Source organism: Athalia rosae, chromosome 1, assembly GCF_917208135.1.
Source record: "Athalia rosae chromosome 1, iyAthRosa1.1, whole genome shotgun sequence".
NCBI classification, from domain to species: domain Eukaryota; kingdom Metazoa; phylum Arthropoda; class Insecta; order Hymenoptera; family Athaliidae; genus Athalia; species Athalia rosae.
The window spans coordinates 310,286-338,279 of record NC_064026.1 but is presented as its reverse complement, the minus strand read 5'-3'; the positions used below and the strand labels follow the sequence as shown (position 1 = coordinate 338,279).

Here is a 27,994-nt window from a genome sequence, read left to right as displayed (position 1 = left end):
AACCTTTGTTCTCAATCATCTAGACTGCATCAACTACAGAAAACAACAAATCTGAGAGAGTTCACTGCATTTGCAACTATAATACCACCACCCCGCTGATGTATATTGTTGTAAAGAGCAATATAAGACTCATAGCAAGTGCGTGCAACGATAGTTCGCACCTATCGATTCATCTCAAGTTAAGCAAAGTTAATATAGATCGAATACTGGTTTGCCTATTTAGAGAAATGCTACATCGTTGTCTCATACAATCCGAGGATTTTTTTTTTAATCCTAAAATTTTGATGTTTTTTATCATGATCCAGGTGACGTGAACGCCGCACCAAGAGATACTCAAAATAAATGTCCGATGTAGGCCGCAAATCAAACCATATATATTTTTCTGCGCTTCACGCTGGTGTCAAATCTAGAATGAAGTCGCTAAGTGATACTAATAAGGGAGCAATCGCAGCCCGAAGATGGACTTTCAGACATCAGCATCAACTCTAACGAATGCCTGTCGTCGCAAAACATCTGAGAAGTAAAAAGCGAAACAAACTCGACGGATATGTTTGACCCGCGTGAATTATAATGTGTGCACAGCAGCTACTAGAATCAAAAAAATCTGTCGTGATCACGAAACATTACGTAAATGCTTGTAGATTACATACCTACCACTATGATCGATTAAGTTCTGCAAAGAATTCAGTTTTTAGTCTTCGCACTAGTATTTTGAAATTCGTATTTTATGGGAAGGACATTTATTTGCTATTTTGATCCGCGAGGGCCCAAAATAACATTCTGTTCAAATTGACGGATTGACTGGTTCCGATCGGCCGATCTCATTGTCATGGATCGGAGTTTATTCTGCAATCTTGAATCTGAAACCATTAGAAATCTCCAGTCAAACGAGTCAACGACGATGCCGATTCGTGGAAAGCTATTGAAAAACCCGCCACGGAATACACGCGCATGCGACTGATGCGATTGTGAAGCAGTTGACATTTCTCTCCTGTCAAAGAGGACGCTTCTGTCAACTAGTTGAAGTATAGGGTTGGCATAGGGTTGAAGGGTCTCCAGTTACTTACTGGTCGGTACCAAGTCGGTACTAAACTGGTCGGTGTATTTTGCGCGGATGTTTGTCACAGAAATATAAAGTTCTAATTTTCTAAAAAGAAACGATAATCTACGATCGCCAAGATTCTTTCACACCGTACAATGCAAATAATCTGAGAGTCTATTTTTCAAACTAGGCGTAGATTGCAGGAGGAAAAATTGCCAAAATCTGACGAGAATGAGGTGCATTTTGATATTTGATCATTTGAATGATGTACTGTTTACAAAATGCAACAAAAAATTTGCTGTACACATACAGAAATTGGCCGGAACACAAGGACTAATACCCGAAGATAAAGTAATTACAAAAATAAACAAGACTTTCTCAGGTTACATTTATCATACATTTCTAAAAACTATCTCCAAGCTATTATTGATGAACAAACACCTACTATACACCATAAATCATGTGTCATTATTTGACAAGTATTGAAAAATCCCATTTCAACTTAATGATACTAATTAAGAAATTCTCAACTGTGCAGGAGCAAACGGAGGGAAATACCAAGCTCAGTCCAAATACAATAATTCAATTATTTGCACCCATTGTAACATCCCAGCGTGTGATGGCTTGTCAATTTGGCAACTCATACACATCGGTACAGTGCCAGGATGGCACTAACATGGTATTCGATGATTTCATGGGCTATATGTTTGTTTACATCGCTAGCAGTGATGTAACTTTGATGAAGAGAACTTTGGGAGTTTGTATTTCTATAGTTCGCCATTTATGCGGACCTGATGTAGCCCTGTAAGTTATGACAAAATTATTGCCAGCCATGGGAATTAGGATTTGTAATGAAAAAAAGTATTGCGCTATCCATGCAGATTAAAATGGAACAAGCAGAGAGTATCTCTGGTTTCATCTTTGCTCGATGCTTGGATAACTCTCCATGGATGTGAGCAAAGCATGCTTGTGGAAGCGGTTGAGCAGCTCTCTGTTAATCCAGATTTGGCATCTGCAACTCTGCGGGCACTTCACGATGCAACTGATAAATTGAAAACTCAATCCGAATTTAGCAATGTTCACGCTCTAGTTCTAGTAGAGAATAAGTTCCTATCGTTATACTCTAGCAAAAATTCTCAGGATCTGAGCGCCTCTGATATTTTACTGATGATGCTTTTGTGTTGGGTTGCTGGAGACAAAGGAAAGCTAATGGATAATGAGGAGAACTTTGGTGATAATTTTATGACTCCACAAAGCAGTCTTACTGATCAGACAAAACTCAGTCTTACAGGCAAATTAGCTAAACCAACATGCAAAGATATAACTAACTTATTTGGTAATTTGAATTTTTGATTGAATAATGTAAATCCTAGCATACTTGTTAACAGAATTCATACACCCTAGGTGATTCGAGGGATTCTTCTATAAGTGATGGATTGTATACACTGGCTGAAGATGGCTTATACAGCCAATTAGTCCTGCTAGGTTCTGGTCATAACTACACAGCCAATGCAGTTCACATTACGGAGTTGACAGATGGAATCAATCTAGTTATAATTATAGAGGCAAGCAATTTGTCTACTTCTTCTGGGCTCTATGACACTTTCTATCATTTGAATACTATAAACAATCTCCAACTTCAAAAAGATATTGATGAATTAAAACCAGCTTTCGACAACTTGGATACGGCTATTAAAAAGTCCATAGATGGTATTAAAAAGAATAGAAATCACATAAACAACGACATAGACATGTGTCAGAGAAGGCTACAAGTGAAATGGGAATTCATACGTAAAAAGTATGTCGAGTTACTGAAGTCTAGGGATCCCGAGTGCATCCTGAGAATTGAATCGAGTACTTCAGGATTCACAGAAACGATGAAAGAATTGTTGCAACTAACTTGCTTTGACAAAAACTTCCTTAAACACGGCATAGATGTGATTTTGGCCGTGAGCAAATTGGTTAAGCAAAAATTGAACGACTATAGCAATTTTCTGAAAGTCAAAGCTCTGAAAAACTTCACCCTTGGCTCATATCCTTTGATAAATTTTTTTGCTTGCGAGTATTGTTCAATGACGTGTAATGCAATTCCATCTAAACTAAATTAACTCAAGTTGATGATTGCAAACTACTTCTGCTCTTTTGTCGGGCATGGTTAGCCTACTATCTGATAATATACATCCTTAATAGCATTTATTCACGAGAACTTCCCTAACAATCAACAAATATCTAGAAGAATTCCCAGGGCTTGTTCATTTCATATACATAGACAGGACAACACATAGGCTAACAGCTCCAACTCTGGATTTTACCAGTCCAGAAACCTTAGCCCTCACTAATAAAAAGGTAAATTTTAAATATCAAAGTAGACTGATGTTCCCATGAGACAGCTTTACTAATATTCATCTTAATTTCAGATTTGGGCGATGGTTGATAACAGTCGAGCTCATTTACAGGAAGGACATTTATCTGTAATGTGGAAAGACACAACATTTAATTATGCATATTTTCTGTGGTTCGAAGATAATTCAGTAAGTACCAAGAGAATTATTGTTGAAACATTTTTTTGAACATAGTTTTATGCGTTATTACTTTCAGGGATCACCACTCAAGTGTAAAATCTATCCAAATCATTTGATGAAGAATCTACCTCCACCTGGAATCATTTGTGGTGATTACTACAGGTGTGTATGTCCAAAATTTACTGATAACATGAAAAACTATATAATTATGAAATGTACTTTTCAGGAAACTTGTGGAAATATGTTTCCCGAAATTGTCTCCAAGCAAAATTAGAATCTATGAACTGTATTGCGTGCATTTAGGACTGGCAACCTCGTCTTGTGTATTGGAACATTCGCGAAGACTCGCAGCCACGATATGGGAAGTCACTGGTGTCCCAAACAATCCCATTGACTTGTTATAGAAAATATAATAATTGTATGGGCGTATGATTAGAGATACAATTCGGTATGCATACGAGACATCCACAACACCACTAAACCTACTTCGGAAGCATCTTCCGGAAAAGTAATACTCTCGAACTTGGCAAAAGGTATGAGAAGAAAGTTGTGAAATTGAGTGACATATATATTCGAAGTACGTAAGGTGGACAAACTCTTGCCCATTTTATCAGCCTTCATTTCTTCTGCAGCATACAAAGACGAAAGTGGTAGTTTTTGCGAATAGCCACGTTTTGGTTTTTTTTTTTTTTTTTATTACCGCAGTTGGAAAGTGACTAACGATTGATTAAAAATCGTAACAATATCCGATCAGTTGATTTCGGATCCAGTCAGACCTCGTACAATGGACCTGAAAACGTTCTTATGAGAGTTTGGAGAAGTGCCAACACACCTTTACATTCCGTATTATTACAGTATTTCAAAAGAAAAATGTTTCAATCTTTAGCATATTCTACGTATGCCTGAAATCTTACGCTATACACTTCGTTATCTTTACATCTTTGTACCTGCTTTTAATGTACGTTACGTTCGTTTTTAGTTAGGTTGGTAGTTAGTAGTATATGTCATCACCAAAATCGGCTTGCCAATGAATCATTAGTACATGGGATAAACTCTTGTCGTTGCCATATTATTGCTGTGAACAGTGTAGGAATATTGGAATTTTTAGATCGTTACAATGCGGTGAATCTAGGTTGAAGACAATAAAAAAATGCGTCTTCGCGATATTTGGACAAGTTTTATTTCAGCCTTTTGTTTCGAAGTTCTTAATAAAATACTAACGCGTGATATTTCTAGCGAGTTTATCTCTGAATATAATGAACATCACGCTAACGAATCCCGACCTGTGGGCCTGAATTCGTTGATCATATCACATGTATTAACGCTATCAATACCCTACGCAAAATAATGAGGGCAGATCTTATCAAGTTTGATTATTTTTGTGTCAAGCAGTACAACAGTAATAAATATTCAAAATCATAACATCACAGTAATTTATTCTTATAATAAGGTTCAATCATTACACGCAATAGATGCTTTTTCCTATTTTTTCCAGCTACGCGTAAATTCAACCATGGTCAAATAAGCAGACCTCGTTTCACATTAAATCCAACGTGTAGTAGATTAGCTCATTACGCTTCGAAATACGTGAAGTATAAAACTGAGTTTTTGTCTGAATCTACAACTGAAAATTTCAACTCAGTTATTACGTATTTTAATAGAGTAGGTCATCGCTCATACATCATAAGATAAATCGTGATCGTGATAGAGACAGAGTTGTTTCAAGTTGTAAATCTATCATGTAACAATAAAAGTTGTAATACGAACGATTCGTAAAAACTCAAGTTTGCAATTGCTAAGAATAACAATTTGTTCTCGATCGTCGCTGTGAGCTTTAACGCAGTAACTTATTTATGATAAAAACGCACTGAAGTTGTCTAGTTTCCCTGTGTTATTATGTAGATGAAAGAAAAACAGAACTCTAATTTTTATAAAAAAAAAACTCCGACATTATTCTATTCGTTAGTGATTTTATTATTACCAGAACCTCGTGCTGGAATCTTGTATACATAACATGGTTTGAACAAAACTTACGTCTCGTGACCCGCAATATAATTTCAATACTCTTGCGAGTCTGATCGAATTGAATTAGTGTCATTAGCTTTACGTGCAGCTTGGCTATAAGACAGGGAAGTAACTGGGAATTCTAGCTGTGCAACAACCTTTGGTTTATTATCTTGCTCGGTTGATGGGCTCGCCGCATTGTACTTTTCTGCAGCAACTTTGGGTTTACCTCGACGGGCCTTTTTCGATCCAACATTCGAGTCTGATAATACCGATCGGTTTCCAAAGCCCCTACCGGACCCTCCCCTTCCAATGCCAGGGGGGCTGGAATTTGAATCATTCCGTTCCAAACGGTTAACGGAGATCACAAATTGTGGACTCGAGCTCGGCTCTCTGGATTGAGAACGTCTTTCTTTATTTGAACTGTGCCCACCCATATCCATCTTCATTACCGCCACTGCAGCCGCAAATGGATCTTGAACGTTATTTGTGTTTGATTTTAAAGCCGCATGTCCAATATTTTCCTCTTCATTGTCTTGATTGACTACTTTTGAATTCACATTCACACTCTTCTGCGCCTGGATTACAAGATTTTTTTGTTTGTTTGATTGTGAGTGTGAAAGCTGCCTCTGTGAACACAATGAAATTATCATATGATGAGAACAAAACAGCTATGACCCAGATAACTTTATGTACAACATGTAAAACTACAAAGTAAAAAGCACGCACCTGTAAGGTTGCTTCATATTTGATAGGTAGATCGCAGTCTTTACTAAACATGTCGATCAATTCGTTTTTCAATCTGACAGTGGACATTTTGGTTTCTTCTTTCTTCTTCTCTCTTTCTTGCTCGTTCTTTTCTTTCTGAGTATTCAATTTTGTTGTGCACGATGTTTTGTGTCCAGTAGTTCTGTTTGATAACTTTTTTGCAAGTATTTGAGTCTGTAGTTCACGAACTTTGTTTTCTAAATGAGCAACCTCACGGTCTGAGTCTGATAATTGTGGAATCAAATCATCCAAGTGATGTTCGGCTGCTTTTTGAATAGAAGTTACCAGTTCTGTTCCAGGTGTTTTTTTCAGATTCAAACTGAAAATGAAATTTTCATATATGTCATAGACATCAAGTACCCCATAACCATAACGCAAGCAGCCCTCATCTACATACTTGAGAGAATTGATTATTCTGCTAAACACGTCAGCCTTGGACAGTGATTTGTGCAAAGGTGTTGGTTTATAATACGATCCATCCAGCCGCGTAGAGTCATCTTGTAGATTGTTTATTCGTAGTGGGATTGGCTCAAAGGTTCTGGGTATAATAGAAGAATTTATGGTAAAAAACAATGGATAAGGCGTAAGATTATTCCGTGCAAAACATGGCTTCAACATGTGGCTTACCCATTTTTATATCGAAGAAAAACGTGTCTAAATTTATGTGTTCCACCACGGTTTGATGTGGATGTATTGAGAAGGCACATGGTAAATAATTGATGATCTTGAGTACCGGTACTGCAGAGGAAAGAACTGAGTTCTTTGTGTAGTATTTTATCCTGCAACGTTGGTATCAAGGATTCATTTTTTCTGAAACGAAACCAACCAACAATCTCTTTGCTTTTATTACGTATAAAGTCATTAAGCCTTTCCCTGTCCACTTGTCCTATCCCATTACATAGCCAATTTGTTGTTGGACAGGTAATAATCGTATTGACTTCTGAAAAAGCAAATTCAATAGCAATTCACATTGTAACAGAAGGAACTCGTTTTAAATGGATACACATGAAAATAAAAGTTTGAACGACGTACCAATGTGTGTTTGTATGTGTTCAATCTGACGATCTGAATCTGTGACATTCTTAGTAACAAATACAACAACTTCTCCCACCAAAAATCCAATCTGCAAAAGAATAAGTAAGCCATTTGTACATACTTATGAGTACCTTTTGAACGTCCTATAGAAATTGAACGAAATAATAATTGCCTATCGTCGAAGTGTCATATTTGAAAAGGTTATGTCAGAAGGCGGCTAGCATCCATAATTGGATGGCTCTTAGAAAAAATTCTACACGCTAATACTGTTGCAAATTATGAGAAAAAAATTATAATTGTTTCCCATTACCTGGTCACCAAGACTCCGAACATTCTCGTATAACAGTAAGGAGAGGGCTGCTCCTGACACTGTGACAAGCGATCCGTTCTCTGCCATGTTTGTTGCCAACATTGTTGGTTTGGGGAATGCTGTTCAACTCACATTCTTTCAACCCGTAATGCGCACGCACGTCCTTAAGAATTTCATGATCCGTCAAACTCGGGTCAAATGACGCCAATTACTTCTGTCCTGAATTCAAAACTTTTTAAAAACACGTCAAAGACTAGTCACATGTTAGCACTTACACAAACGATATCTACTAGATCACCTTTTGGTTAGAAAAACAGGTTCTGTTGAAGTCTTGAATTTTTTCGTCTTTTGGTCGGGGAAATTTGACGCCCGTCAAATGGTTTGTGCGATTGATTTCTGTCAAGTAATTTCATCTCAGGAAGCCAAGTCCACTGATTCAATCCACCCACTATAACATTTAGAAAAAATGTAGCATGACATATTTTTAACAAGATCGTTGACTGAAGATTAAAAAAATCAATAATAATCTGTCAGAAGTGGGATTCGAACCCACGCCCACAGAGTGGACTGCGACCTGAACGCAGCGCCTTAGACCGCTCGGCCATCCTGACATAACAAATAGAGCGAATGAGAATAAATTTAAATTAAACATTAAAAAATTATTCTAATCAATTCAAACCACATAAAATAAATCGTTCAAAAAATTTTCATCGGTATGACGGTTATTAGAAGTAACGAATTAAGTTAACACAATTCATTAAACGAACAGTTCATTTGATTGAATGGTCAAGTTTTTGCTCAATTTTTATACAGTTGCAAACAGATTTGGAAGGTATAAGGCATCAGATTAATTAATCGGACCATTGTCGCGCACAGTATAAAAACCATCGTAAAAAAAGAAGTAGGCCTAAGAAAAAAACTCAACGAAAATGCAGGCATGAATCCGCATAACGTTGGTGCTAATGCTTATAATTCAGCCATACGAATAGGTGCATCAAATAAACAATTACACATTGCATGCACAAATTCCGCACACTAAAAAAATAACTGAACACATACTCTAGTAGACCGAAAATACTCCATACGCGTTGAAATCGTGTATTTTTGGCCGGTTGCGAGCGATGGGAAGTTGGAAGTCTAGCACCTCAGCCAGTTTAGCCAGTACGTGACGTAACTTTGAACGTGAAAGATATATCGCGGGGCGCGTGGCGTCCCTGTATTTGCAGACTCGATCTCGACAGGCAAGAGAATAGACCGACGAAGTGGAGAAAGAGATAACGAGGAGCGAGAATAAAAACGAAAGAGGGAAAGATTTGAGATTTGAGTTTTGAGTCCTCCTGCTTCTGTAGCTCGTCACTCTCGATTCATTGATCAATTACCGCGCGAGATCGTCGGGGTCTGACCGGAATCTCAACCCAGAAGCCACATCGCCGTGCAATTTTTAACAATAGCATATACCTGGATTAATTATTCGTAATCGAGTACAGTGTCTGAGTCGGTTATGGAAGAAGAAACCTGGGATTATCTAAACGAAAAATGGGAGCATATCGAGGCGCGGGTGAGTGCATCTGCTACGATATCGTTATACATACGTCTCTCGAATCCAAACTTCTCTATCCCGATATCCTTCAACATGCTTTTTCTAACAATCAAATCAATAGCCAAATAATGACCGATAACGGACAGATTTATACCGATTCATCCTGCTTTTATGATGTTCATCGAGATGAATCTGTCCCAACTACAAACCCTGTCCTTGAATTTACATGACAACTCCGCGGAGTCTTACAGGTATGTATGTACCTATACATATGTCGCATATACATCTAGATCGCTGATAGGTAACAACCACAAGTTATAATTATGCGAGGTGAGACGATGTCTATAGGTATAAGGAACGCTTTATGCATCGTTCCACTGAACTGAATACCTCAGGCTCAGGGGAGCCATTGAGGGCGCCCGTGTCACCTTGACACTCGAACATAAGTAGGCAGGTATCGCCACGACTGCTGCAGATACCGATATTTTCAGGGGCCTCAGCGCGCTTCTTTCATCTACGGTAAAGTAATGTCTTCCTACACTCGACGAATCTGGATCTTACCTGTAACGATAAAGGCAAAGATGATGATCCGCAAAACACCGAGTATCGTGTGACCAATGATACTCCGTTCTTTGGCAAATGATAAAAAAACAAACGCGGAAAATATTCGAATAGATTGTGCGACCTCCTATAAGTAGATTCATTGTTAAGACGTTGGTTCTTCTTCGGCAGGCGAGTCGTTCGTTCATTCTGATAAAATGGGGTGTACATTGAGGATTGAGCGTCGGTAAAACATGGCACCGACGTCCGCTTGTCCATGCAGATAATCCATCATTATTACCTAACAGTTACAACAGAAAGCAAAAAAGAAAAAAAAAAACAGAATATGTCAACGGGATTTTCGTCGTGCACGTAGAGTTTTTATTTCTATAATTAGCGGACGTCGCGCAGCTTCTAAACTCGCAATGTTTTAGACAGCAAATTTCAGCATCGCATGAGAAGTGTATAGCATACGCATAGGCAGAGACGCGTGTGCAACTGATCGTATGTTCAAAGGAGAACGTTTATAACTGCGCGTTATGCACTGCAAAGCATCGTACGTGAATACCTACGAATCGTAGATCGGACATCGGATATCAGTTAATATTTGATTATCACAAAAGTGGTATAACTGTAGCATCGGAAGGCGTATTCCTTCGCAGAATTTGAACTTGAACCGCGGCGATAGCCATAAGAGTTACGCGGGGTGACGTAACTCCATACGAATTTTCACGTGAAACTTTATTACCTGGATCGGGTTTTACTGGCGACACAAGGCTGTGGATCAGAGGATTAAGAATTTTATGGAATTTCCACCGCTATAATGGGGACGTCGTCGATATTTTCCTCGTACCGACATCGTACAGGTTTATAAACGTTGTTTTATGTAATCGCGGGTAATATGTAATATTCATACAATAAACAGCTACCACTCGACCGTTGCGATTCACCTGATTAATCTAAACACGGCGATTGGCGAATAGCCTAATCCTGTTTTCTAGTTGCCAAATTACCCCCCCCATATAAACTGACCACGCGACAATTTAGATATGTGATCCCGTTAATATAGAGGTGTTATTACCGATTATCACCATTTATTATTTTACTAGGAGAATTATGTATGTGAGTAGTTTATTCATTATTGTTGCCGCTGCACGGTAATAAATTACTTTGCCGTTCTGCAATATTATAAATGGGTATTACACAAAGGTTAGGGTTATACTTATGATTCGCTAATCGCTCTAGAGCTGACAATGAATGAAGATACTGCCAAGTTTCTCATGGAAAATAACTTTTTGCCGCAGAGCTACGAAGCTTTATTATTTTATGGCACATATTTATTGGGTCCGACCTAATTCTTATCAGTTATCGGGAGATTCGAAATATTTTCTCTTTAAACCACTCTACCGCCGATACAGCACATCTCGAGTTGCCGCAAAAATTATTGTAAACTATTTTCAAGAGCTATTCCTCGAGTTATTCAGTGAAAACACTTGAATAGCCAGGATTAGTATAATTGAAGGAATTCTACAAGCGTATGGATACAGTAAATCTCGTCGAATAACAATTTGGGCAAATTTTTGTCATGTACGTACGTCCATGCCGAGTGCTGAGCATGTTGCGCTTCGGATACTCCTCATATGCATAGCTATAAGGGATGTGGTGGCTGACTTTTTTATCCACTGCAATAATAACTGAAAGCTATGGTACTTCCGTTACCCACTCGACACAACGACAAATGCGAATATACTAGAAAAAAAATGCTCTCATTTCCAAAGCGCTGTGTCCATAATCGTCCAAATTTTCTCAGCAGCTCGAAATCTTATCGGCTAAACTCTTCCACTACCCCCGTAAAATACGGACCTGCTGGAAAACGCGTTGCCATTGGCTCCCGATGAGGAGGCGAGAGACAGGCAGAGCAGGTCAGGACGTTGGGTGCTTCACGCCGCTCACACCCCTGTGCCCCCATATCTTGATCCCCTCCGCGTCCAGAGGATATACTGCACTTTGCGTCGGAACGCCGTGGGTCCTCCAACCCTGTCGACCGATAAATTAATTTGAAAGGGCAAAACGGTATATAATCGATAACGAACGACAGTGATGATCGCTCAAACGAAGGCGGATATAAGTAGAACCGATTCGGAGTAAAAGAAGTGCGTCATTTTCAAATTCATCGGTCAATTATTTTCATCGCATGTGTATTCGGCTGTCGAAGAATATCGGTTATTGTTATTGTTATTTTTTATTTTTTTTCTCAAAAAACAAAGATCACAAACAACACTCATTGTGCGTGAAGTCAAAAAATAAGAAATGAAGACCAAGAATAGTTCGTTACTGAGTAAAATCTGCACTTGCTATTCGAAAAATGGGGAGAATTCGACAGAAATTCAGCATAATCAGGATGCGGCGGATCGTGAGAATAATTCGTACAGCCCACAACCGATAAGTGAGGTAACGTCACGCAAATTGTTCATCGATATAATATCCAATCCCGTAGAGCACACTCCGTACTTCACACTTGTGCAGACATACGGAAACAACTGCCCGCAATTGATACGCCCAAAAGAAGATCATCCGTATAACTATGTTGTACGATCCACAATGATTTCATACTTGTCAAAATTACGTCAGTGACGCGAACAGAAATAAAAATATTTCGTTTCAAAAGCCTAATCCATACAGCCGTACGAAATTATAGGACCAGCGCGGATGGGTTTGAAAACTCGAATGTTACAATATCCGTAATCGAGATATGGAGTGGGGTCATTCGCCTGGAGAAAATTTGGTAAATTTTCGATAGTTTTTATCACGTTGTATCACTCAATATAACAAATAAATTCAGACTTTCGCCGCGAGGTAATTTCTTTTTTTCACTTCGAATCTGCGGAGTGACCTACTATTTAGATTGCTCGAATGGATTCTGTTGATCACTTCCAGTCAAATGAAAAATTGATTAGAAAATAATTGGGAAAGTCACACGAGAATCATTATAATTGAAATGTCGAGATTCAATTATACCTAAGCTGGATCCGTAGAGACTTTTTTATTCGTGCGGTCATAACGTCAATTGTGGCATAAATTCAGTCTGAGGCGTATCGCGGCATAAAAATAACTTACACCCAAGTTGCAATTAGAACTACATGTATCTGCTCGCTGTATCTCTCAGCTCTCGGAAATAATCAGCAGATCGAATTTTTGCGAGTTAATAAAAACAGGAGGGCGCAGCTCTCGGTGCCCTTGATTCTACAGAGACAGGCTGACCTTGTACCTTGAAATTTCAGCCGGTTACCGTAGTCGTCAGGAAGCCATGCTGCAAAGAACAGAACAAGGCAGGGATGTGCGCTCCCCCCGTTTCCCCTAAGGCAAATAAATTTCACTACAATTTCATACAATTCATCTATAATTATTAACTTCCATGAGACGACACCTATGAAGCGTCCGTTCATTATACGCGTAATTATTATACAATCATGAGAAGGTTATCGCGTATTTATCTCGATCTCAATTAAAATTTGAACGAACCCGGGTTCTGCTCCGTATATTGTATTACCTCCATTTGTTTCGCAACGATAGGTATATAATCGGCGGACCACCCTTCAGCCAACGCTCCCCATCTCCGACATCTTGACGTTGAATGGGTTTGTCAATTTATTTCCAATTACATGCATTTATTATTATAATTCCCGATCGATCGATTATCGGCTGTTACCCTCACGGTGGATATTATTACGACGATAAATACAGAAATGGATATTTCATCGACACCGGGGCAGCGCACCCGAGCGATCGCGGGCTAATTTATATCACGATGTCATGGCTGGTGGCATCGACCCGTCGCTCAAACCATCCTTTCCCCGCCGCGCGCGAAACACGAATTCGTCAAAACGTACGTGAGAAAAGGTACAAAATTTAGGCATTCATCTGTCGTTGAAAGCAGTTCTCCCCTCACACCCCTCGAGTCATTATCCCTGCAGAATGCTTGTGTTATTTACCCCAATACCCCTTATTGTTAGTAAATATTGTCGCGGTGTAGGAATACCTTGTGGGTAGACCCGGTCAAAATTAGAGGTCACCTCAAGGAGGCCCCTTGAACATTCGTGCATACGATTGACTCGTACGATCACATCGGTCTCCCTGTAATACGTGGCAAATAAAATTATCATAGATAAGATAGTTTCTTCACACTTCACCTTTCGAATAAAAAATAATAACGCGGGTTTCAAATCTTTAAATCCGTACGACGTTATTATTCGAATCAGATGGCGATCTCTATCGTTTCTTTTGCCTCTCTACACATACATCGGGACATATTATACGTAATCGTCGAATACATGATGATGCATACTCAGCAACGATTACGTAAGAGGTCATACGATGCAAACACGATTTTTAACAACAAGAGGAGTGGGTATATAGAAGTCGCAAAACGAACCCGACGACACGGGGAAGATCCAAGCGATCCGTCGTAGTGCATCAGATCCGTTCGCTTGATTAGGAATTGAATGATATTTTGTATTCGTTGTATCGTGGCTGGGCACTAGCTGTGCACTTTTACCTCGGTCCACGTATCACGGTAGATTTTAGCGCCACAAGTCGTTCGAGAGAATGGTACCTATACCTACCTATGTGTGTATACGACAGCGAACAAATGTTGTTTGTTTCCTTTCGTAGATCACGAAACTGATGAAAAAATATGGCTTTCCATCTGAACAACCGATGTTGACTTTCAAATAACCTTGAACCCGTTCACCAAATTGAAAATAAGTAATACCGTTAGATTTCCCTCTTGAAGCCGAATATCTGCCGAATACCTACACGATTTTTTCGAAAAACGTCTAGCTGGCGAGATATTCAGGTGTCTCGAAATAAATTCATCACCCTGTATAACGTCGGATCGGCAATAGCGATTCTGTTGGAGTTTTCTACCATAATATTAATTACGGTGTTCCAACCGAGCGTATAAACTGTAAAGTGCGTGAATTCGCCGACAAGAGGTTGATGTGGATGCCGTTAGTTTTTGAGAGAAAGAAAAAAAAAAAAAATCTCGTGTTCAACGCGCGATTGCAGTCTCTCTCGCATCTCGCAATCGTTTCATTACCTGCGCAAAGTGCTGGGCACTGTTCACCCGTGAGTACGAATCGTACCAATACCGACATAGTCACGTGTGGACACGAATACAGTTCACATTTAGCGATATGTAAATACTTCCGAAGTAGTGCGCGTGTGTATAATACGGAGAACGCGTCGACCCGACACCACCTGCTGATTCTGATATTAGGTTCACGCGTACCGCGAACGTCCAACTATCTGACGGCGAGACGAAAACAATCGTGACTCCAAAGTATAAGTTTCGCGAGTTCTTACCTACCTCTTTAGTCGTTCGCTTCGATCGCGCGCTTCGGCACTGCTGCGGGATAATAAGAGTGCAGAGACTCGGCTGGTCCGATTTCCGATACAGTCGCCGACATCTCGTCGAACCAACGGGTTATTCAAAATCCGTCAACCGGGTGGACGGTTTTCAATTGCGTCGGTCATCACACTTGACCTCTCGATCTCGATCATCCGCTAACCGATCGCTTATCGTTATCATGAAGAATACAACGCCGGAACAACTCGTGAGTATCTGCAATTTTACATTACGAGCTTTCGAATAACGCACGAGCCGTTCAAACGATCGAATTCACCGCTTGGCCCACCGTGCCCAACGTCCGTTAAATTTCTAATGGTGCAGTCTCCGATTACGCGTACGGTGTCGTAGACAACATGACGCGTTGCGATTGACGTCAACGCGACAACGCGAGTCGTTCCGGTCTCTCTGACGTTAGTCGCGGGGTCCTTCGTATAAAAATTATCCAAATCCCTCGTCGAGTGGGTTTCGGACAAGCTGAACATAGAGAAAGCGAATGAGTCCTGATCCTCGGATTGGTGCTGTGCGCAGCAAATGCACACCATACGTCACGTTCGCCCGGGAGGTTGATTCTGAATCGCTTCGCGGCCAAGCTCGATTCAACAACTTTTCGTAGTTGTTCGTACATAATCGCGCGATCTGATTCCATTTGCTGTTGGAATACCAAAATACACCTACCTAACTACGTTCTACCTACCGAGCAGATTCATTTCCTCGATCGCCGAATCCGTCAGCATCTGCCTCTTTGATGTCGATTGATACTTGAAATAATACCCTTATACCCTTTTCTCGCTTATTACGATGTATCGTTCGTCATTCGTCGCCGATTCGCCGAATGAACTTTTTTTTGCAGGATATCCCGCGTCATTTAATCCGCGATTGCGAATACTTATATTCAAGACTGAAATTGACGGTTTCTTGCGGCGAATGTTCGCCCGCTACGCGATTAGGTAATCGTATACATAACCGACCGATTGTCACCAAGTGAACATTGTAAAATTTCATCCAGCTGTAAATATTATGTTACCTAAATATACATACGTCACCATTCACCGTGATAATATAGGTTAATGGTGTGAACACACGCGACTCTACAACAGTCTCTTCGATGGTGACATTAAACGGTGGTTGGGCGGTTCACTGGTAACGCTATAAAACGTGGAATTCCAACAAGTTTTTGGCGCCCTTTCGCTTCCCCTCTCCCGTTCTCTCGTGAATAATAATTAATCGTATAAAAACGGGAAAGAATTTTCGCGAACGCGTCTCGCATACGTACACATATAGTATACCCATATAAATATGTGTATGCCGACCTCAGCTGAAACTACAAGTTATTTAGAAGCTTCCAGTTTTCAATGGTCTCTCCTTGTCACACATGAATGATTGATCTTTCGATTCTCTCGATCAGAATCATCGATTATCGCGTATTTATAAAATAGCATCGCTGCTCGCGTTGATAAAATATGCCACTGCAGCGATTTGAAACGATCGCGAAATCTGTGGTGCGCATCGATGATTGAAAATCGATGCGCGATACAATTCCGCATGCTAGAAGTACTACATCCAACCCACGTGTCAGCACAGATAGACGCGTGCGCGTCTATTCGTTTATCCACATACGCATTACGTATGTCCCCCGCATAACTCTCGCGATATCCATTCGCGCGCATAACTCGTGTTGACTCACCGCGAACCGGTTCGATATAGTCACGCGACTGACCGTATAATAATAATAATTATGGCAAATCCATGCCGCACGGAAGTTACGTCACGCGGTTCAAGTCGCATTCGCATCGGCGATATTATAATTTTTTCTACAACATTCTGCAGTCGCCCGTCGAACGATACGAACGAGCTGCATATAACGTCCGAAATTGTTTTCGAGTTCATCCCTTCTGCAGCTTGTATATTTTTCAATCGGACATTTTCGAAACGGACACGGCGACCCTCCCGATCGAGTCGCAGAATTTTCGAAATCATTTCGCCCGACGCATCGATCGTTGAACAACGTTATCGATCGGTCAATCGATCCGGCAATATATCTGTGATCCGGCATCGTTCGCCGTCGTCGTTGCGATTCGCCGACGCGCAGTTTGCTCGATCGCCGACGTTCGTTTCCATCCAACGTTTGCGCTTGTGCCAATGATCCACGTAGCTATTTGCATTATGTTAAACACTCAGATGCTAAGTGGAGGGTTATTTGCATTTCGGATAATTCTTTAAATTCAATTTCAACTCGTGGTCTGACGATGTATCGGTATACACATACCTAGGTATGTTATAATCTCGTTTGCCTATAGGACAATCATACGACGATCCACGTGATCGATGCTCAATCCCGCCATTTTCAATATGGTCGGTAACATGAATGCAGATTCGAAAAGGCAATCACCCTCGAAATAATGAAATAGGTAAAAACGGAACGCTCGCTTCGGTGGTAGGGGTAGCGAAATCGCGTGCCACGAGATATAGCTCGCCAAACGGTATGTATGCCTGTCCTCTAACACATGGCCAAAAAAAAGTAAATCGTACCGGTTTCGTTGTCGGTGACAATCACCCCTTGAACTTGCTTTCAATTTGAGCACCTTCTGCTTTCAAAGAGGTAAGAGAGAAACGCGGAAAAACGGCCCCGCGTGCGTCTATCTCAAGACTGGGAAAATACCTGATTCACATGCGTACGAATAACTTCCTTCTTCTCGGAAATCAAAGGAAGGGGAAGTTTAAATCAAAAGGAGGACGCGTGTGTAGAGTACGTACCGTCTCTATACCACTTTTCTACCGAGATTCGATACTTCAAATTCCGGTACTCTAAAGGTTAATATCATACAGATTGCGTCAGATTGAGAAGTGAGTGCCGCATGTGTCCATTTTGTTACATCTAATCCCTGCTTATTTCATCATATGACATTATGGGAGAGAAACGGTTTGATGCCCGAGAATACTGTAACGATAACTGCAGCAGATGCAATTGGCGCTTGTAACTGCGGGAAATGTAATTTTTCGGAGTAAGAAATTTGCGGGACCTGCTCCATGCGACGTCACATATTACCGTTTTCACTTTTTCCGATCTCATGTATATCTACCCCTCCTAACGCGTTTCTCCACGCTCTCTACGTGACGAGATGCAGGTATAGCTCACGCTTGGAATATCGCCTCTAGGTAATCGAAAGCATGTACCGCGAATTCGAATAGCCGTATATGTATACATACATATATTACGCGTACGTGCTTCGATGCAATGCTCCGTATACAGCTGTACAGCTCGTACCTTAGGATGAGGTCGGGATAACGGATGCCCCACCTAAGGGAAATGTGTCGAAACAAATTACTAGTTCTATGGAAATATATTTTTATTGCACAAGCTCAACATTTAAAGTTTTGGCAACGGTGCGAAGTGAAGATATTTTTTTACAACTATCGTAGCCATTTGATGAAATATCGACGATCGGCCATCTCCCCCACTGGGGCGTCTGTTCCGACTTTACCCTGTATTACCTTTCGATAACTCATATCTGTGGAAAGTCCTCGTATTCGCGAAACGTTTTTCAAAAAATCGACCGATTTGACGTTCGTATGATACGTTATACGATCAGCGAATATCATCGCGATGAATCGCACGCGAAATATGTTTCATAATTGTTTTATATCACTAGTATCATTTTATCGTTGGTAATAAAATTCCTGTTTGTGTGGTTTCTAATATCTGTCACGTCGTGATTTAGGTGAAACATAATATTTCGTCACACCACACGTACGTACACCAAATAATTGGTATGTATGTACGGTTATCGCTTCAGACACTATCGATTGCGAAACGAATCTTCTTTAATCCTCTTTCACGAATCAATTGCAGAAAGATGATCGCACAGTCATCGCGTTGCCGAAGATAACTCATTGTTATGGTGATAAAAGTTTAAACTTCCGAAGTCTCCGATCGCCGAACCGATCCAATACCACCGCGAACGGATCCTCCGTTCCGATAATAACGTGCCCCTTCGATACATTATCGCGATTCCGGTAAAAAGTCCGGGACGAGCCTCCGATGCGCAGATTACGTAAGAAGTCTCGACGAAGGCTTGTAACCGCGCGCGTATCATCATGTTTTCCAAGTCCGTACACAAATATGTATGTATACCTACACTCTTCTACTTCGTCGCTTGACACAAGTACCATCCCATCCGTGTGCAGTTCATCTTTATTTTATCAGGTGTTTTATCTTGTTTACTTTGTACCTATCAAATAGCTGGAAATTTACTTCTAGGTTTATTCTAGCAGAGAAATTATCCACAATCCTCGGTTATCCCGTTTCATTCATTTCCGATTCTCTCCCATTTGAGTTTCGCTCTCTCCCCTCTCGTAATTATACCGCGGATACGTCGGCTCCATGTATTTCACATATTGTTATGTGTATTATCTGTATGTATGAGTTATGTGCAAAACGGTACCCCCGCGATCATCGGAGAGTACGCCAAACTTTTGTTCGGATATATCTGTGGAACGCAATGCGATAAAATAATTCGACTACCGAACTGCGGAGCTTTGCAAGAGAAGTTACAATTAATGACGTGCTCCGATTGGTGGTACCCTGTTTACCGAAATTCACATCTGATCATATTTATCTTCGAAAATCTCTGAGGGATGAAATCTTGTTCGAATATCTTCCGAATCCACCAGCTTTCATCGATAATATTTGTAAGAACAAACTTGAGAGCCAAGACTCTTCCTCTTGGACGCAATATCGCGTGTGTCGTACGGCACCGCGTTATCCCTGAGAAAGGGAAGGATTACGTGGACGGTTGCACGTCAGGTACAGCTGGGATCTCGCGTTCGGATGGAGATATAGCACAACGCTGGCATGCGCGGGACTCCGAGGCGTCGTGTAAGCCACGCGAGAATGTCGCAAGGCATGCCGGTAGGGATGACGTCAACGAAGGGATCGACCGTTCGAGCCAGGGACTCCGGTTCGAGCCCCCTGCCCGTTGACCAATCGCAAAACAGCACGGCCTATGCGGTGGAGCTGCGCGTTTCTCTCGCGATCAGGGCCCCAGGGATGTACCTAAATTCAAAATCGGTCGAGTTCTCGACCCAATGCAAACCGACGTTGCATCAGATCCAAAATTCACGCACTCGAATCTCGTTGCACCGTATGACGCAACTCTGCGCTCGATGGCAATCCTTCTCATCCTCGAGTACGGACGTTCCACAGGTCCTGCTTCGCATCTGTACATACGGCTGATAACAATAACCGATGGCATCGCGCAATCGATCGTTGCATCATCCCGTGAAATTTAGAAAAAAAAAAAAAGGGATCGACGTGCAGCAATTAAGAACGAAGCGAATGTCATCCTGCCACCGTTCATTAAATATTCGGTTGTCAACCAACGACCTTTTTAATGAGGCGTGCGTGTATCGTTGTTGAATATCCTTTCGCGGACTTTGTCACTCTCCAGTTATCAAACTTGAGCCATATGCGTTGCGGCGAGAGGCGATTGAAACAGTTAACGTCGAATAATGCCATAATCCGCGGTAGGTACATCGCGACGATAATTTCTATGGATGCCATGCATCGAACGTCGGTCCGAACAGTGAAAACCACCGTGGGCTTTCGAGGATATGTGCCTCCGCGTGATGACAATTCATATTTCAGCGAATTTTTCAACACGCGGCCGATATGCCGCGCTTGCGGTATCTCGCATCGACGCATCGGCACGCCGCGAACCACGATGTGCACGTACGTACATTATCATGCTTTCGCGGTACCTCTCCAGGCTTGGGACTTTCGCGACCTTTTCGCCCTTGACGCTCCTTCGCGTTTGATTCTCTCTCCCTCTCTCCCTCTCTCCCCCTCTCCCTCCCTCCTTTGCGCACTCATTCATAGCGCGCGCGCACATATCATCGTTGTACGCTGCCCATTTTCCTCTCTTTCCCTCGATTGCGCCGCCGGATAATCAGGAGCGAGAGGGAGCGAGGTGCGCGACTGGTTTCACCGATAGGGATACTCGCGGTGTGGGTGCGAGTGTGTTCTTCGCCTCCGCGACTCTACGAGATCGTTGGTTGGTGGAGACGCGCAAGCCCCTCAAAGTCGAGGTACAACGTACACTGAATCGCCGCAATCACCTCTCAGTAGCCGTACTGGCGTGGACCGACATCGAACTCGATCCGACGTCGTTCTTCCAACGCACGCCGATAATTATCAAATGATTTAACGCGTCCTCTACGAGGTTTGGTGATCAATACGCCGGACGTTTCGTAAAGATTATTCGATTATTCGATTAAGTATTCAATTGTACTCGGAATCGGGCGCGCTTGGGCTCGTCAAATAATTCGTTGTACGGATCAAAGGACGAGGAAAAAAGAAATAGGACGGTCGTTGTTATTCGACAATCTCCGATTGTGCCGGTGGTGAGAAATTCTTTCCGAATAAAGTGGATTTTCGCGGATAATGGGAATGAGGAGTCCTATATCACCGGAGGTAAGCAGTCGATACGAGGCACGGCGCGGGTATAACGCTCGCCGCTGCTAGATTCGACCTTTTTTTCGTTATCACCTCGTGTACTCGGGTACCCGAGGTTCACGTTACAACTACATCCCCACGCCTACTTTCGTGTTTATAATACGTTATGTGTACACGTGACGTACACCTATGCATACGTGCATGCTATTGTTGCGCTGAGGACATGTAATTGCGAGTATTTATCACATACTCGAGCAAAATTATCAACTAGCCTTTCGACTAGCCTTCTTCGGAGACGGAGAATGAAAGAATTGCGGTTGTTCGTTATGTCTTCGCAAGTACGTTACATTCTATCGCATTACCGCCGACACACACCTATTATGACAGGATAATACGCGACTCGTTGACGTATACGATTATGTCGGTCTCGCTTTGCAAGGCGCACGTGTTCCTCGCTTTTCTCCCGATGTAAAAATACGTTAACAATAGAACCTAATCTACGCGGAGGACGTGGATAACAGAGAAAATGGAAGAAAAAAACCGTCAGGAAACTGCGTGTATACATGGATATGCATCATATCCATGTATCGTTTGGCAGCCTACGCAACACGTACACATAGATGCACGGTCTAACGAAATCTATTCAGCTCACACCGTCTGTATGTCGATATAGTTCGCACAGAACCTTGCTACTGCGGTTGAACTTCGAGGTCGTATATGTGCTGCAGAAAGTGACGCGTACCAAAGAAAGTGCGAATCGATCGACCGACTAATCCTATCGTGCGATCCGTAGACATCGGAGGCCGAGATGATCGAGGAAAGGCAAGGTCCTCTCCTGTAACGAACCCCTGTACCTATTCGGACGCGAGTATTTCGTCGGAATCGTCGGTCTTCCAGATCGGTGAGGCAATCTTCCCGGCGAGGGGGACGCGTAACGTCTGTCTACCTGCGAGCGGCGAGCTCGAAGGTTCGATTCGTCGTTAGTCTCGCAACGTGCGATGTGACACACTTTACTCTTGATCGATCAGATATAGGTCAAGCCTGGTCTGCGGGGCAAGCCGGCGGCATCTTTTCGCGCGTGACCTTGCAAGGACGATGGCGCGAGGTCAACATTCCGCCGTAACGATTGTCCGCCGACGGCTGCAGCCGCCACGGGATACGTAGAGCGGGGCGATTTTTTGATCGGGGATCACGCGTCGCAGCGATCGTTATGTGGGAACAGCTGACGAGACGAACGAGTGAAATATGAATTAGATAAGAAGAGCATGAAATGAACGATACATATATCATCGCAGACATGTGTACGGCTGTTATTTACCTTACTGCCTTACTGGCCTGTAACAACTCGTAGACCACGTGCGCTCAACTTGGTCTACTCGACTGTACGCGCGATTGGAAGCTTATGCAACGACAATTTATCGAGTATGACATATGCAATAAACTTCGGACACGGCGTGAAAACCACGCCTATCGGATGGCGTAGATGTGGTATTGACATAATAATTATCTCCTGTCTTCCAAATTTCCACACATCTACAATTAATTTCGCCACGAATAAATCGATAGGTGATATTTTTGTTACATACGAATGTCGGAGAAGTTGACCGCGGCATGTGCGCAGCCTTTCGGTCCTTTCCGCGTCAAATGCCACCGGTAATCAATCACTGTCACGGCTATTATTCGTCCATATTGCAATTGCATCGGGTACGTACTTTGTACCTGTACCTGCTTAAGCGGAAAATATTTGTCGAAACGCGCGCGGACGTACGCGACGCGCAAGGAAATAAGAAAAATATCCAAATTATTGGTATAAAACGTCACAAGATATTATCTTTGACAATTGAGAAAGGGGAAAAAAATCGAGAGAAAAAGAGAATTAATCGATGCCCATGATTATCATGAGAATTGGAATCGTCGACCAACGTACTTGCTATGAGCCGCACAAGTGCGACGACATCGCAGCGAAGACCACGAAAGACCTCTTTCGGTGATTTTGATACTCGGTACACGGATTGGAGTCGTACACCTGTACCGAGGACATTGATTATTATTTCACGATGGTAAAGCTGTTGCGTTTCCGCACTCATATTGTTCACCTATCCATACAGCACCGGCCAATGACTCGATCGGGAATGTTTTCAACTGGAACCCAGGATAGATGATCGTATCGTGCAATATGTATCATATTTACATATTGTTCCGTTGTTCGCGCGCTACACTCGATAACGTTGATAACCCTCGGCTTCGCATGCTAATGAGTATCGAACCAATGCCACTTCTTATAAACTACAACGCTGGAATTAGGTTTCCCCGGTTATTGTAAAAGTAAGTCCAGCATCTGCTAGCTTCATTGATGGGACGGCAACTCTTTTCCTCGACTCATCTTTTCGCGTAGTTGAGATTTTCCTTATCATTCGGCTTCGTCGACTATCGCTCATTCTTATCGTTAGCGAAGATTCGTGTATACCGATTTCGGTTCACCTATATTATACCCGTACATATCGCGCATTGTCTCTGGTTACACGTTATTATCGAACGGGCGGGTACACGTGCGCGTAGCGCACACATACGTACCTATAAATATACACAAGGTACGTGTATACGTGAGGTAGATGCAATATGTAGCAATTGTGTGTACGAATCCATTCGAATGTGTGTAATTGACTAATTAGCTAGAACTCGTCCGATGCGTCGGACACGTCTATGTTGTGGAATTTTCCAGAATATGGTACGACGTACGAGGTTGTCACAAGTTTTGATCTCTAATTCGCGCTCACGAAACCTCACAATCGGTATCGATGAATAATCACGTATCGCATGTACTTAGATAACATCCGCGTATGTGTATCACATTTATTTCTACACGCGTAATAACGATTCTTCGTACGTGTATGGTATACTTGGTATACTACATACCGAATAAAAATTGTGAAATCTAAGAAATGGAAAACGGCGAATCCCGTGGATCGATTGCGCCTCGTTGTGCTCGCAACCGGAAGATAGTGTGTGTAACTATAGTATGGAGCGATCGTGAACTTGCGCGGATCTTTAAGAAGGACCGCGGTTCTCTTCTCCTTTAGTTTTATGTCTCTTCGACAAGGTCAATCGGATCGGACAATTGATGAATTGAATCAAGGCTCGTGCGGTGAGAGTTACGACACATATGTATGTAATGCCCACCAATCGGTTCTTTGACTCTCAACCTCTGCCCCCGATGCAGATCACTTGTCGCTTTATACCGTAACGGTGCGCTCGTATCCGATACAAACCGACCCTCCTATGTATCCAGCTGGATAGTACGGTGTATCGTATAACGAACTTTGTACCCCGCGTTCCGCGATTCGATTTATTACGTTACGATACCAGATGGATGGAACGAACCGTTCATGGGATATCAGAGTTCATACTCTTCGATCCGGTCATTGCGATTTGGAATTTTTCTCGACCTTGAACAATAATTCTGGCAATGTGTTCGTAGGGTAATATCGACCATTGAACTATGCTAACGATCGGTTGGTTCTTCGTTTTCCAGATAAGGGAAGCGTGCAAGGATCTCGTCCTGTCCGATGATCAGCTCAAACTTGTCATGCAAAAACTTACGGAAGAAATACAAAGAGGATTGTCAAAGGCAACGCACAAAGATGCTGTGGTAAAATGCTTCACAACTTACGTTCAAGACCTTCCGAACGGCTCGGGTAAGAATCAATAATCACGTGTATGTCGCTGTTCGCGGATGCAAGCTATCGTCGAGAATTCCTCTCCAACTTGCAACGAATACCGAATTCATTCGAAAAGTATTAACGTGTGAATGATGCCATAATTTTTCAGAAAGAGGAAAGTTCTTGGCATTGGATTTGGGCGGTACGAATTTTCGCGTATTGCTGATAACGCTGGACGGTAACAATTTTGACATGAAGAGTAAAATCTATGCGATACCTCAGAGCCTTATGCTGGGAACGGGGGAGCAGTTGTTCGATCACATCGCTCAATGTCTCGCACTCTTCATCAAGGATCTTTGTCTGGATGACGTAATTCTACCCCTTGGGTTCACCTTCAGTTTTCCCCTGACTCAACTGGGACTCACGCAGGGCAGACTTGTCAGGTGGACCAAGGGATTCAACTGCAGCGGCGTCGTGGAAGAGGATGTAGTCGCACTACTGGAGGCGGCTATCGCCAGGAGAAATGTTAGTATATCGTGAGGGGTTCCTCAATCATACGTGAAGTGTAATCGAATCAATTTCAGGATGTGAAAATCGACATCTGTGCAATTTTGAACGATACAACAGGTACCCTGATGTCTTGCGCGTGGAAAAATCACAACTGTCGCATCGGACTCATAGTCGGTGAGCTTCGACCACGTTTACCTACTCGATAAAAAGATGACGAGAGAAATATCGTACCTGCTATTCGGATGAGGACGAAAATGGAAATGGCTCGATTAACCGGTATTTGATTCCAGGTACGGGATCGAACGCGTGCTACGTGGAGAAGACGAGTAACGTAGAGTGCATAAATCACGAAAGTGGTCATTACGACAAGCCAAATATGCTGATAAACACGGAGTGGGGCGCCTTCGGGGAAGGCGGTGTCATAGATTTCGTTCTTACAGAGTACGACCGGGATATCGACGAGAATTCCATAAACCCGAAAAAGCAAATATTCGAAAAGATGATATCCGGAATGTACATGGGCGAGCTGACGCGACTTGTACTTGAAAAACTGTCGAGTAACGGGCTATTATTCGGCGGAAAGTGCCCAAGTGGCCTGAAGAAAAGGGGGAAATTTTTCACCAAATATGTTTCCGAGATAGAAAGGTGAGCAATTTCGACGCGTCGTCGTTAGCCTCGGTGTTGTCTAGGTCTTCGCATGAAATACAAAAATAATGAAAATCGTACATCGGGATGGGTGTGAAAAATAACGCTGAATTCTATAATTGTATAGCGACCCCAAGGGCAAGTACACGAATTGCCGACAAGTTTTGGCGGAGTTGGGTATCCGTAACGCGGGTGACCAGGACTGTGAAAACGTCAGGTACGTTTGCTCCGTTGTATCACGGAGAGCTGCCCATCTTTCGAGTGCCGGTATAGCCACTCTTCTTAACAAAATGGGCGAGGACAACGTTACCGTTGGCATCGATGGATCGGTCTACAGGTTCCACCCCCACTTCCATGATTTGATGACGGAAAAAATCGGACAACTACAGAGCCATAAGGCAAGATTTTTATCAAGTTCGCTTGTTTTCCCCCGAGTTTGGTTCGCGGGTATTCGTGAAATTCAGTTTCAAAGGAGCTCGCCACGACGATTGCTGTACTTATTTGTTTACTTTTTATAATCCCTCAGTTTGGCCTGATGTTGTCCGAGGACGGAAGCGGTCGTGGAGCAGCCTTGGTAGCAGCGGTTGCATCGCGAGACCGGTGAACGCACCTCATCTGATCACGTCTGTTTATCATCTGATAACCATAATTTTTTACTTAATTCAATTAATCAACGAGAACGTAATCAGCACATTTATGTACATAGAGCACAAGTGAGTAAGCTTACGGTTAGATAGGGCGAGAGCAACAGCGCTATTGCCGAATCATATGGTATAAAGCGTTTATGATCCGGGGCGTGCTGATTATTAGGCTGATTATTGTATACAAACATTATGTATGCACATAGTTGGTGTAATATTGAAGTGGATCATCGTTAATAATTCGGTTCCTAAAGACACGACCTTGGCGTGGACAGTTAAATATCTTTTAGTTATGCATAGAATCGATATATATAATGTATAGTAGTGGTTCGGTATCATTGGAGTTCTTGTTACATCCATAATATATATTATACTTAAAATAAAATACATGTTAAACCATTGACTTAGTTAGCGCAAATACTTATAGTCGCGTGTTATTGTGCGTAAGGACAATTGACAGCTGTCGCTATGCCAAAACCGTTAATTAGTCCGTTGGTATAACGAGACTTAAGAAACAATGTACTAACACAAGATAGAATCGACTATTTTCGACACCGCGCTGTAGCAGCTATTGAATAAAATACCTGTTATACCTTCGGAATCGTAACAGTCGTGAACCGCTGCTATAGATACATTATATTTATAATCAATAAATAAATGAGTTGAATAAGCGAATGAATATTGTGAATATCTGGGGAAAATTTGAACAAATAAGCGTGAAAGATAAATGAATTCAAATTCAATTAGGTATTATTCCTACAGTACTATAGAAATCATGTGTGGTTTGAAAATAAAATAACGACGGTAAAAGACGAAGAGATTATCTGTTATACAACTGTGTGTGCTGTGGCAAAAATCTGATCTAGGATAATTCAAATGCGATAACGGTTTTGTCTCTTTTTTTTTCGTTTTGTTTT

General features: G+C 42.0%; 3 protein-coding genes and 1 non-coding gene across 17 annotated transcripts; 2 read left to right on the top strand and 2 right to left on the bottom strand.

Moving 5' to 3' along the window:
• The first annotated feature begins 209 nt into the window (after positions 1-209).
• LOC105693415 (Hermansky-Pudlak syndrome 1 protein homolog) lies at positions 210-4,986 on the top strand. 2 transcript variants are annotated; one of them, XM_012413318.3, is made up of 8 exons: positions 210-1,393; positions 1,581-1,846; positions 1,924-2,378; positions 2,447-3,074; positions 3,244-3,388; positions 3,460-3,573; positions 3,641-3,726; positions 3,791-4,986. In XM_012413318.3, the coding sequence occupies exons 1-8, from the start codon at positions 1,274-1,276 to the stop codon at positions 3,966-3,968; spliced, it is 1,992 nt and encodes a 663-aa protein (XP_012268741.2). In that variant the 5' UTR covers positions 210-1,273; the 3' UTR covers positions 3,969-4,986. The 2 variants fall into 2 exon arrangements, with proteins under 2 accessions (XP_012268741.2, XP_048506619.1); XM_048650662.1 differs by having other exon boundaries at positions 1,297-1,424.
• LOC105693416 (BRISC complex subunit FAM175B-like) lies at positions 4,722-11,783 on the bottom strand. Of its 6 annotated transcripts, none has more exons than XM_048650685.1 (9): positions 11,625-11,783; positions 9,612-9,782; positions 7,980-8,129; positions 7,682-7,912; positions 7,369-7,459; positions 6,964-7,276; positions 6,734-6,874; positions 6,298-6,655; positions 4,722-6,197 (listed from the first exon to the last, which is right to left on the bottom strand). In XM_048650685.1, exons 4-9 carry the CDS (start codon positions 7,781-7,783, stop codon positions 5,622-5,624), a joined length of 1,581 nt encoding a protein of 526 aa, XP_048506642.1. In that variant the 5' UTR covers positions 7,784-7,912; positions 7,980-8,129; positions 9,612-9,782; positions 11,625-11,783; the 3' UTR covers positions 4,722-5,621. The 6 variants fall into 6 exon arrangements, with proteins under 6 accessions (XP_048506642.1, XP_048506623.1, XP_020712314.2 ...); XM_048650666.1 differs by having other exon boundaries at positions 7,682-7,900; XM_020856655.2 differs by having other exon boundaries at positions 7,682-7,895.
• Positions 8,210-8,292, bottom strand: Trnal-cag. Its single transcript has one exon. It is a non-coding gene; the product is annotated as a tRNA-Leu (tRNA).
• Positions 8,971-27,893, top strand: LOC105693417 (hexokinase type 2). 8 transcript variants are annotated; one of them, XM_048650697.1, is made up of 8 exons: positions 11,887-12,212; positions 13,043-13,123; positions 25,155-25,317; positions 25,451-25,806; positions 25,866-25,965; positions 26,082-26,436; positions 26,564-26,834; positions 26,963-27,893. In XM_048650697.1, the coding sequence occupies exons 1-8, from the start codon at positions 12,072-12,074 to the stop codon at positions 27,038-27,040; spliced, it is 1,545 nt and encodes a 514-aa protein (XP_048506654.1). In that variant the 5' UTR covers positions 11,887-12,071; the 3' UTR covers positions 27,041-27,893. The 8 variants fall into 8 exon arrangements, with proteins under 8 accessions (XP_012268746.2, XP_048506654.1, XP_012268745.2 ...); XM_048650701.1 differs by lacking the exon at positions 11,887-12,212 and adding an exon at positions 12,499-12,546; XM_012413323.3 differs by lacking the exons at positions 11,887-12,212; positions 13,043-13,123 and adding an exon at positions 8,971-9,239.
• The last annotated feature ends 101 nt before the right edge of the window (positions 27,894-27,994 follow it).